The 12230-nt window shown below is 45.7% G+C and overlaps 1 protein-coding gene across 3 annotated transcripts in view; it reads right to left on the bottom strand.

Moving 5' to 3' along the window:
- DAAM1 (dishevelled associated activator of morphogenesis 1) overlaps positions 1-12230 on the bottom strand; it is a 180639-nt gene that overhangs the window by 83058 nt on the left and 85351 nt on the right. For all 3 annotated transcript variants that reach the window (XM_034767842.1, XM_034767844.1, XM_034767843.1), the window contains one exon: positions 9589-9678. In XM_034767842.1, coding sequence (XP_034623733.1) covers positions 9589-9678 — 90 coding nt within the window. The remainder of the gene's footprint in view (positions 1-9588; positions 9679-12230) is intronic.

The raw sequence follows: 12230 nt of genomic DNA, 5'->3' as shown, positions 1-12230 counted from the left end.
CAGGACCAAATTCTCTAGTCGTTTAAAATGGGCATTGCTCCACTGAAGCTAGTGGAACTGTGCCAGGTTTGCACTAGCAGAGAATTTTGCTCACATTGGCCCTCTAAATATTTAGCTTCACCCCAGCAACTTAGTTTCAGAAGGTGTCCATTTAATCAACATGCAACTAATGATGTTCTCCACTACAATGCCAAATGCTTTTAAAATGATACTGCTAGCACAAGTGTTGCCGAGAAGTGCTGAAATTTAATAGGATTGCTCCTTGATCTGATAACCCCAGCATCCAGATCGGCACATTGCATTATACACCAGACTATTTTCTCTAATGCTAACTCCCCCCACCACACACACGCCTTGCTTTTCCCAAGGTTTAAAAATTATGCTAACAATAAGCAAATACAGCATGACCAGATGCATTCATGGTCAGAAGGTTCATTGTTTAAAAAGCTTCAGTTTAAAATCCAAAAGATTGCTAACAGATGCAGTTTTTGGCTGGAGACTGGGAAAACCTCTCTTAAACAAAAGAGTGTGTTGTGATTGGAACTAAAAAGGGAATTACCTTTAAAGATAAGAACTACAAACATTTCCTATTGAAAAACACCCCCAGCCATGTAAACAGCCATTTTCTGTAACTAGCAGTGAGAAAAGTTAAAATATCATCAGCAGAATGCTGCATCTGGCATAATATTTCAACCTGTTGTAACAACAACAATTGTAGGCATATTCAGGATGCAAACAGGCCGTGAAATGTTTTTCATTCAACCCAGATGACTAAACAGGGCAAAATTCCAAGTGATTTTTTTTTTTTAATATCATCTTTGTCAGTCTCCAGTATCACAGTGAAAATGGTTTTCAAGTGAAGGAGATACAGATATCTCGCCAAACTACCTAAATGAGCCACCGGATAAAGATATGAACACAATTGTTAACCAGAATATGAAGATCCCCAGAGATACAGGTGAAAGGCACTTAGTCAGGAAAAAAGGCCATTTGGCTGGGGGGGGGGGGGGGGGAATCATTTGAGAATCATCACTTTCCTATTTACCCCATTCTTCTTCAAAATCTTCTTTGCACTTAGTTGTTTCCAGTTTATACTACAGCAGAATCCGGACTTGAGATTTTAGATTTCAAATGTAGGCTTTAATTGCACACTGTTCAATATTTCACTTATTTGCACCTGATATTAATTGCACTAAGATGTCTTTGCACTTTTAAAAATCACATTACTAATACTGCTCTGAGTTGTACCGTCTCTTCAGTTTATGTTTCATTCCTTCCCAACCCCCACTCTGCTTTTACAAATGTTGTACGTGACCAGAGAGCTAGCTTTAAAAAGCATAACGCTACTGTATTTGTTACAGCAGATTCTAGCTAGCAGCCCATTCCACATGGTTGTGTGAGAGAGATCAGGTTTTGCATGAACCCTGCATTTCCCCATCTGATTTGGGAGCTCTTCAACAGTCTGAAGTTTGTACTTCAGCTGAAATGAGCCATGACGTTTTGCCAAAAAACGTAAAAGCTGGACTCGCTCCCCTCCCTCCCCACACTTTCTAACAATGTCCCTTCTAGGAGTAAGGGAACATCAGAGAAGAAAGTGGTTTAGATTAGTTATAAAACAAGTCTTTGTCCAATAATATTCCTTTTAAATTTGTATTTTATCCTTCTGTTGATGCACCTCCGTATCCTCTTTTCCCTTCTTTATTGTAGCCATACACTGGACTGACAACTTCAAAGGATCTTTCTACAATAATCCTTAAATCCCTTTCCTGATCCGAGTGCTGCACGACTATTCTATTTAATGCATGCTCCACTCCCTTTTTGGGTCACTGCCCACAGACTTGCTATTGTACATAACATGGCTTTTTCTTTTTTTCCCTCCCCTACATGGCTCTCATTAAATAATCAATTCAAATCCCTCTAAGTCAGGTTGCTTTGTTTCTCATTGGCTGCCATCTTGTGATACTTTCAGCACCATCAGTTTAAGAATCAAAGCAGCCAGTTGTGAGAGAGCCAGAAAACCCTGTGAATCCAAGATGGTGGCTACAGCTGCTGCAAGTCAGGAGGAGCATCTGCTGCACTGGGACTGTCATGCGGCAAGGTTGTGTGGGTACCGACCAGATCATGCAAAGCCTTGCTCCCACCCCAAGGGTTACACCTCAGCTCTCCAGTGAGGGCGCACTGCAGTCTCACATCATGTCATTCAGATGAGCCAGTCACGTACACGCTACCCAGCGACCGATCTGAAGCCGAAGTCTGTAGGTTGAAGACAACCCCTCGGAAAATTAGGCCACCAATGCCAGTCTACGTCTGCTCACTCTCCCCTCCCCACCCTTCAAATATAAAAGTTAAGGGTTTCGTGAATGTCTGAGTGTCCTGAGCCTCTGTTTGCCAGAAGCTGGGAATGGGTGTCACATTCCTGTCACAGAAGCCAGCGTTCTCAGGGCTCTGAAATGCTCCAGACTTTTTTTTTTTTTTTTAATGCTGTGGTAGCTGACAAAAGTCTTGGCACATCTGTTGGTGCTTCATTGTTTTGTGCACACGTGGCTTTGAAGGGGGTATCACATGCCTTTGTGACTCTAGTGCAAACCAATACCTCCACATCCAGGGTCCCATGGCATAGTAGAGTCCTCCATAGGCCAGTGCCTTTCAGGCCAAAACAGATTCCAGCTACAACTGAAGATACTGCTACGTTGCAGCGGGAGGTGCGATTTCTGGCTTGGGTAGATGCCTCTGTGCTAGCTTTGACTGCGCTACTGTGCTAACAATAGCAGAGTAGCTGCAGTGGCCCAGGTGGTGGCACAGGCTAGCCACCTGAATAGATAACAAAAGGTCTCACCTGGGGTTGTATAAAAGCGCCACCCAGGCCACCACAGGTACACTGCTATTTTTAGAATGCTAGCTTAATCAGAGCTAGTGTGGGAACATCTACCCAAACCGGGAATTACAGATCCTGCTGCAGTGTACACATACCCTTAGAAGGTGGAGTGGAGTTAAGGCTTAAAGTACGGCCCAGTTATTGCAGGGTGACGCAACTTCATTCATTTGCAGAAGCTTTAGGACTCAGACAGCATGTTTAAATTACAGTGTCCAAGGACAGGAGGTTGCGCCACAGTAAATCCATGAGAATTATCTCTAATCTGAGAATATATGTGACCACGGCTCGAGCATGGACTTCTGGGTTTTGGACCTTGAAAAAACAGGTGATTTGGAAGTAAACCCCAAAGGGGAGGAGATCACTGATGATGCACTGTCTATTCACAGATGGCTACTTTGAGACGTGCACTGCCTCACTGCTCTCTCTGAGGAGGGTTGATTGCTAGTGAGCCCTGTTTTGGTCCTGATCTGCAACTGTGAACATCTAACCCTACTTCAAGTCAGAGCAGAGAAGCAGCACCGAATAAAAGGAAGATGGGGGACCCTAGAAATGGGGAGCCCATACTTAGGAATTGCCATACTAGGTCAGCCCCAAAGAACATCTAGTCCAGTATCTGGTCTCTGACAGTAGCCAGCACCAAAGACAGGTGCAAGAGCTGCCATAGTTGACAATCACGAACCTACCTGGCCAAGAAGGGTATCAGCTTAATTCAGTCAGACAGTGCTGGAGCCAATCTCATTGGCTCCAGGCAGGAGACAGTGTTAAATTATATTTTAGTTGCTGCAGACAACGACTTGCTATTAAATCATAACATTCAACCTATTCTGAGTTTTTAAAGTCATGTGACTCCCTTGGCCACTCTGATTGCGCTTAGCAATTTAAGGCGACCTAGGTAAGCCCCAGTCCTAATCCATGGAGTATCCCTTCCCCTGCTGAAAAACAGAACGTGTTTCTATCTAGAGAATATCAAAGAGACCTTTCAACTTTTTGCTGAGGAGCCAGATATACAAGACTAGCATGTAGATGGTTTGCATTTATTTTTTTAAAATACACAAGCGAGATTTCTAACAAAGCGGCTGATCAGAATCAACAATTCTGTTTAGATTGTTTACCTGCAATCCTCACCATGAAATCTCAACGCCTAAGACATCCCAGATATAAAACGGTCCCTACTGAATTATTTTAAAACATGTGCAATTTCTTCCTTCTAGAACAGTGGTCTCCAACCTTTTTACGCACTAGATAACTTTTTGAACTTAAGATGCACTTAGGATCTACCTCGCCCCTTCCCCGAGACCCCGCCCCTTCCCCAAGGCCCCACCCCGCTCACCCTATTCCCCCTTCCCTCCGTCTCTCGCTGTCCCCCACCCTCACTCACTTTCACCAGGCTGGGGAAGGGGTTTGGGGTTGGGAGGTGATGCAGGCTCAGGGCTAGGGCCGAGGGGTTCGGAGTGTGGAAGGGGGTTCCGGGCTGAGCCTGGGGCAGGGGGTTTCGGAGTGTGGGAGGGGGCTCCAGGCTGAGCCTGGGACAGGGGGTTGAGGTGCAGGAGTGAGGGGAGCAAGCTCTAGGAGGGAGTTTGGGTGCAGGGATCATATGGTCACACTGCACCTAATCTCATAGAATCCACTGGACATTTCATGAGTTTTACTTTTTATTAGTGTCATTTCTGGTTTATAGATCCAAAATCCTTCAGGGATTGTCTCAAATCAATGCAACATTCTCAAAGGTGGGGTGTGCGTTGGCTGAACCTGGGGCAGGGGGGTTGGGGTGCAGGAGTGAGGGGTGCAAGCCCTGGGAGGGAGTTTGGGTGCCGGAGGGTGCTCCAAGCTGGTGCAGAGGGTTGGGGTGCAGGAGGGGGCTGTGGAGGGGATTGGGGTGTGGGAGGGAGCTCTGGGCTGGGGTGTAGGAGGGGGTGTGAAGTGTAGGCTCTGGCCGGGAGGCGCTTACCACAGGCAGCTCCCAGTCAGGCAGGCTGCCTGCCATGGCCCCACACCGCTCCTGGAAGCGGCTGGCTGCTGCCACGTCTCTGGGGCGGAGGGGGGCAGCCGGTCTCTGTGCGCTGCCTGCGCCTGCAAGCGCCGCCCCTGCAGCTCCCATTGGCCGGTTCCCTGTCTGAGCCCCGCTGCACTGCCGGACTTTTAGTGACCGGGAGATCGCGATCGACTGGCCTAGGCTCCACGATCGACTGGTGGGGGACCACCGTTCTAGAATCTATACCTACCCATTAAAGCATTTGTACATACAATTTCAGTCATTTTAGTGATAGAGGGATGGGAAAAAGCCGCAGCATTTATTCCCTCCCTCAGATCTACTACATCTACTATTTACTTGGAAAGAAGATTCCTCACATACTCTGTGGCTAACCCAGACAGTCAGGGTTGTTACATGTTCAGAGTGGGAGTGGCTAAGAACCACCAGATTAGGGAGGAGAGCAGGGTACCTGAACATAACCCAGGATTGCTGGAATCCAATTGCTCTACAGGATTACATTTTTAAGACCCAATATATTTCTGTGATCAGTTACTTTAAAAATCCTTGTGAAGTCAAACTGTTACACGCAATTTGTAAAGCGTGCATGTGCTGGAACAGGGAAAGAAGAGAGGACGTTAGTCCCAGCAAAACCATACTCCAACAGATGAGATAACACGTAGGGGCTCCATACACCATATAATTATAGGGCTGTGCTTGATTTAAGACTTAATTGCTCCTGTGCTTATCCAGATGTGCTAGTGTATGACACCATCAAACCTGGAGGCAGTGATGAACCAGCATTTTCTTCTTCTTGTCTTGCTGGTTAAGAACTATGCCTATTCATTTGTTAACTTCTCTTCTCCTCTCAAATTTAAACCAGAGACATTTTAGTCCTATTGTATGATAGATTTCAATATTATTCACTAGAGGCTTCAAATTTAATCCTACAGGGGCAGTATAAGCCTTCTGTTGGCCTAACATCACGAAGGAAAGGGTTGGTGCCATTGAATAGTATACAATATCTGTGTTATGCCTTTAAAAAGAGGATGCAATTTATGAGAGGACCCCAGAAATCCCTGGTATTTCAGGGCCAACTTTTACAGCAAGGTTGAAAAATTACTGGTATGCCATGGATCCACCACATTACTGCTGGCACAGGTGAGGAGTCCAGTTGTCAAATTCCATGACCCCTGGCATTCTAGAACTCCATGGCCAGACATGAGATCGCCACCTCACAAGATTTAATCCTTTCAGGGGCCTTCTCTATAAAGCATTGTCCAAAAGTGGGAAAAAAACAAAAACAAAAACATGTTTGGGTGCATCGCTGAGCCCTGGAAGCCACCACTGGAGGGGAGTCTTATGTAACAAGTAGAAGAACTTGTCTCCTTAACAAAAAGAAGTTATGAGGGACGCATGGACACTCATTTTGAACCCACTAGCATCATGGGCTCAAAAATGTCTAAGACTGTACTCTGCTTAGAGGAGACCACCCACAACAAAGGGGTGTAGCAGAATTCCTGCCCAGATGGTTTAAATCCTAGGTGCCTTAGAAACACCAGACACACGGTATGAGCTGCAAGTAGACCACTATCTTATATCTGATCAGACCCGTCTCTCTCAGCACATCTGAACTCTGGCAGCTCTCCTCAGTTTAAAATTACAGGGAGGGGAGGGTCCGTGGTGGGAGAGAGAAAAAGGTTAGTGAGCTCTGTTGTAAATCCAAAACTCCCCAGGGTGAACCCATCCCTAGATTTGACTTGCCGCACCCATTACTGAGCTAGCACTTTAAAGCCCTGTCAGTACAAAGTACAAGAGGATAACTGGGGAGGAGGGGTCAGAGAGAAGAAGAGAGATTCACCATCTAACCCAGGGGTGTGCAAGTTTTTTGGCCCGAGGGCCACATTGGGGTTGCAAAACTGTATGGAAGGCCAGGTAGGGAAGGCTGTGCCTCCCCAAACAGCCTGCCCTCCCCATCCGACCCCTCCCAGTTCCCACTCCCTGACTGCCCCCTCAGAACCCCCGACCCATCCAACCCCCTCCCACTCCTTGTCTCCTGACTGCCCCAACCCCTATCCACACCCCCACACCCTGACAGGCCCCCCATGCTTATCCAACCCTCCCGTTCCCCATCCCCTGACCATAACCCCGCCCTCCCCCCCCAGAACCTCCGCCCATCCAGCCACCCCCTGCTCCCTGTCTCTCCCGAGACCCCTCTCCCCTTATGCAACCCCCCGGCCCCAACCCCTTACCACCATGTTTGGCTGCCGCGCTGCCTGGCCGGAGCCAAACATGCTGCCGCGCTGCCCTGCAGGAGCTCGCAGCCCCACCGCCCAGAGCGCTGCCCACGCGGCGGCGTAGCTACGGGGGAAAAGGGGACAGCAGGGGAGGGGCTGGGGGTGAGCCTCCCCGGCCGGGAGCTCAAGGGCCGGGCAGGATGGTCCTGCGGGCTGGATGTGGCCCGCAGGCTGTAGTTTGCCCACCTCTGACCTAACCAGTGTGAGGAATGAGTTAATGTACTGAATAAATCATGGGCCACCAGAACATTAGGCTAACGAACACGAGTAGGACGAGAAGATGGCAGTTGGGAAGAAAAGGGGGTAAAGTTTTTTTAAAATGCCTTAGTCGATGTTAATAGTTTTAGTGGCATCATTTCAAGGGCATGAAGTTGTCTTTTCCCTTCCCCTCCCAATGCCACGATTAATGGCAACTGTGGTGGGGAGTGATCAGGTCAATAGAAGAGCTATTTAAGTGATGGCGCTATATTTTGTAACATCACTTCAAAGCCAGCCTCTTCCCTTCTCAGTTTTATAAGTTGTTCAGTTGTTAGAAGATACAATAGCATTATTATTGAAAACAAAACAGCTCTTCGACTGCCCTTACCCTGCAATGCTGGTTACCTGGAGCAGCTACATTAGAAATATAGCTGTATCTCACTTATACTTCATTTTCTAACAGGAAATTTAATAGCACTAGCAGATGTGCTCATGCCACTAGTGTGTAAATTTGAACTTTGCATTTGTGTACCCATTAGGAGGGCATCAAGATTTCACTCCATCAGACGTGGAAAATGCAGTCAGTGCCGTATCGTATCTGGATTCTATTGTGCCCACAGGCCAATTAACATGGTTTCAGCCAATTTCTTTATTAATGAATTGGTGATTTAATGACAGTCTTGGTCTTTTATCAGAGTCACTTTATTTTAATTCTGTAGAACCCTATTGGCTTTATCCCTTTTTAGTTCTAGAAGATTTCAGTGTAAGATATGTGGGGGCCAATCAATCACCTGGAAGATGACAAACTTCATATTGAAAGCAGTCAAGTATACAATTTATATTCAGTCTTGTTTGGACTATAACTTACCATCTCACCCTTTATGCCCTATAAAAACTTCCCACCCACCTATTGTACAGCGGATTTTTCCAGGTCTTCCATAATGCAGTCAGTGTTTACTTCAACATTTTTTGGAGAAAGGGAGATAGTTCTCTGTCTCGTAACACAAGACCAAGGGGACATTCAATTAAATTAAAAAGGTGGCAAATTCAAAACTGATGGAAAAAACACTTTCACACAATGTGTAATTAGACTGTGGAACTCACTGACACTGGAAGTCATTGAGTCCAAGAACAAGATTCTAAAAAGAGACTAATTATTTTTGATAGCCATATGAATAGCCAATGACAGCAAAACTTTGAAAGGAATATTAAACCTCAGACTTCGGGGCTTTAGCCAGTCGCTAACAAGAAACCTGAAAGACCTAGCCTCAGGGGCATATTAACCACATTTGCCTACTGGGGGGTTCCTACACTGCCCTCCAAAGCATCCAGTGATGGCCACTGCCAGAGACCGGATACTAGACTAGATGAACCTCAGGTCTGATCCAGTCTGGAATTCCTATATTTCAGAGAATGAAAACGGAAAGCTATTTCAACAGAGCCTGCCATCGTGAAAAATCAGGACTGGATTCTTGGGACCACCCTCTGATGGCTGGTGGAGCTGCAGATCACAACAGCAGTGCAAAGGGGGGTGGGGGAGAGTACAACTGTTGTGTGCATAATTCAGCAGAAACTCTTCTAGCCAAGAGCAAGAGACTTCAACACTGTAAAGTTTCCGCCCCACTCCTGCCTGGCTAAAAGGATGTTTGTGACAGTTTCAAGACCTTGGAGGGATGTATTCTGGGGAAGGGAGGAAACAATCTGATCCTCCCTTGGGGGAGGGATAGCTCAGTGGTTTGAGCATTGGCCTGCTAAACCCAGGGTTGTGAGTTCAATCCTTGAGGGGATCACTTAGGGATCGGGGCAAAAATCTGTCTGGGAATTGGGCCTGCTTTGAGCAGGGGGTTGGACTAGATGACCTTCTAAAGTCCCTTCCAACCCTGATATTCTACAATTCTCATCGGGGCAGGGGGTCAAACATCCTTTACACTGAAGTCTTCTAGAACTTAAAAGGGATAAAAAAACCATTAGAGTCCTACAGAAATAGATCAGAGTTTTGTAGAAGTTACTCTAAAATATTAAAGAATTTAGCAGGCAGGAAGATGCTTTCTATATTTTTTTCCTGAGACATTCTCTAGTACTCCATAGAACAGATGCATTCTTATTCAACCCTACGGGATGATTCAACAAGCCCTATAGAAAGGTTACTGCTTTCTAATAAATTTTAGAGAACTTTTCCAGAAAATAAGGAATATAGAAGACAAACCCACATCCATTTCTCTCTCTCACACAGAACCAAAGTCTCTTACTTTTTTCTTACTGCAGTAGATCTGCCATTTCTTTTCTGCCGGAAGTGCAAACATGGCTTCTCGGTGTTTGTCTGTGAGGTCAAGTTCATCCTGGGGGGGGGAAAAAAAACACAAAACACACAGAATTTTAAATCACAAATAAATAAAATACATTACCTACCTAATTTTTATTTAAGTCAATGGAGAGCTACAACATAGTATAATGACTGCCACAACCTCCCTCCCTCCCAAAGACTATTGATTTGTCAGGATCAATAATGATAATTATCTTCATTACTCATGACCTCTGTCTGACTTTGGCATCACAGCTGGATTCCAGGAGCAAGTAGGATGTAAATCTCTTTGCACAGTTCCTTCTGGAAAACACCTTTATTACATTTAGAAAGACATGCATTTTACCAAGTACACCCATCTAAGCAAGAGTTGGACCCAAACTTCCTATATATTACAGCAGGCTGAAAGGAACTGTACAGAATGGAGAGTTAAAGCTCCATATGAAGTAATATGTCTAAGGCTAGGTCTACACTACCCGCCTGAATCGGTGGGTAGAAATCGACCTCTCGGGGATCGATTTATCGCGTCCTGTTGGGACGCGACAATCAATCCCCTAATCGACGCTCTTACTCCACCAGCGGAGGTGGGAGGAAGCGCCGTCGACAGGAAGCCGCGGAGGTCGATTTTGCCGCGGTCCTCACAGCGGGGTAAGTCGGCTGAGATACGTCTAATTCAGCTACGCTATTCACGTAGCTGAATTTGCGTATCTTAAATCGATTCCCCCCTGTAGTGTAGATGTAGCCTTAGACAAGCATGATGCAGAATGGGTAACTAGGACCTTCCCAGCCAACTTGAATAATCACTTCTACTCTGCGTATCCTCATGGAAGCAGACTACTCCAATCATCCACATTCTTATTATTTGTATGACAGCAGTACCTAGAAGGCCCAACCAAGATTGCTGCCCCACTGTGTTAGGTGCGGTACAAACACATAGCAAGAGCCAGCATCAATCCCAAAGACCTTACAGTCTTAACACACAGGACCAGCAAATTGCTGGAGAAAGGAACTGGTGGTATCCCCATTTTACAGATGGGGAACTGATACACAGCAAAGGTAAGTGACTTGCCCAAGGTCACACTGAAAGGCTGTGGTAGGGGCAGGAATTGAACCCAAAACTCCAGAGTTCATTCCAGTGCCCAGAGGTCGTATGAGCATGGCTGTACAAGGGATGCGAGAACGCACTTCAATAATCTACCAGATTTGCTGCAGAAGTCTCCTGTATCTCACCACTCGGTCTACTCTGCTTTGCAACTGGAAGACCTGGAGCTCAAGGCAGACCATGGTTGTGACTCGAAAAAGAACACTGTATCATTCTGAAACTAATACCTGAATTCAGCGTGCCACAGAAAAAGAGTCCTCCCTCATGCCCAACTCCATTGGCAAGAGCTGGAAATATAAGCTGTACTTTTATCATTAATAAATTCATGAAGAGACGCTCCACTGCCCTAGAGTTCCCGTTGTGCTAAGCCAGCCATTAGGTTGGCCACATTTTTTGCTTATGGAGAAACCATCTATTTTTACTTTCAAGTCTCGTTAAGAAACAAGCCAGTCATCAGGAGACTAGAACATTCTCACAGCATCATGGTCTCCGGCAGCTAGACGTATGTCAAGGCTTTTATCGGGAAATTAAATAAATCAGTGTCCAGGCAGAGCAGAAAGGTGTTTTTCCAAAGTGAACACCGATCCTAGGGATGTGCATTTTCATCAGAGAATCTGACACAGCCTAAAATCTTGTTGTGTGATGGATGTTTTGGTGCTGTAGTTAGACATTTTGACCATCCACATTACACATGGCCCCAGGAACAGACCAGTGTGTGCATCAACCTCAGGATCTGAGACACAAGCTCTGCGGCTTTTTTAGCGTACAAGAGTTTGTCTAGCTGAATTTTAATTTTTATTAATAAAATTATTTGTGTTTTGGTAAGGTGGCAGCCTCCAGGGGCCCATTCAGGGATCGCGGCCCCACTGTCCTGAGCACAGTGCAAACAGAACAAAAATAATGGTCCCCGCCTCAAAGAATTTACAAGCCATGCAGCTAGGGTTGCCAATTTTGGTTGGACGTATTCCTGGAGCTTTCATCACATGACCATCTTTAATTAAAGATTAACCTTTAATTCCTAGAGATTCCAGGACAAACCTGGAGGGCTGGCAGCCCTACATGCAGCACTCCAGCTGGTATAATCCAGCCACACATTCCATTCAGTATAATCAAGGATATAGGGAAGTAAGTCTACGTCTTGTAAAACAAAACCCAAAAACTATGGCCATGCATGCACAAAGCACACCAGTTCATATTACAAGTCACCCTGTACAGAGGCATGTACCCTGGCTTTTTTTATTACAGTAAAAAGGAAACTAAGTTTTAAAAACTGATGCTTTCCCATTGCACACCACCTTTGGTAGAAGCTATTGTGCATCACAATGCTATTCACTTCTTACAGTACACTTCTAAAAAAAGCAACAGAGGATCCCTGTGGCACCTTTAAGACTAACAGAAGTATTGGGAGCATAAGCTTTCGTGGGGAAGAACCTCACTTCTTCAGATGCAAGTAATGGAAATCTCATTTCCATTACTTGCATCTGAAG

Source organism: Trachemys scripta, chromosome 4 (assembly GCF_013100865.1).
Source record: "Trachemys scripta elegans isolate TJP31775 chromosome 4, CAS_Tse_1.0, whole genome shotgun sequence".
Classification (NCBI taxonomy): Eukaryota; Metazoa; Chordata; order Testudines; family Emydidae; genus Trachemys; species Trachemys scripta.
This window is presented reverse-complemented; position numbering and strand designations above follow the sequence as displayed.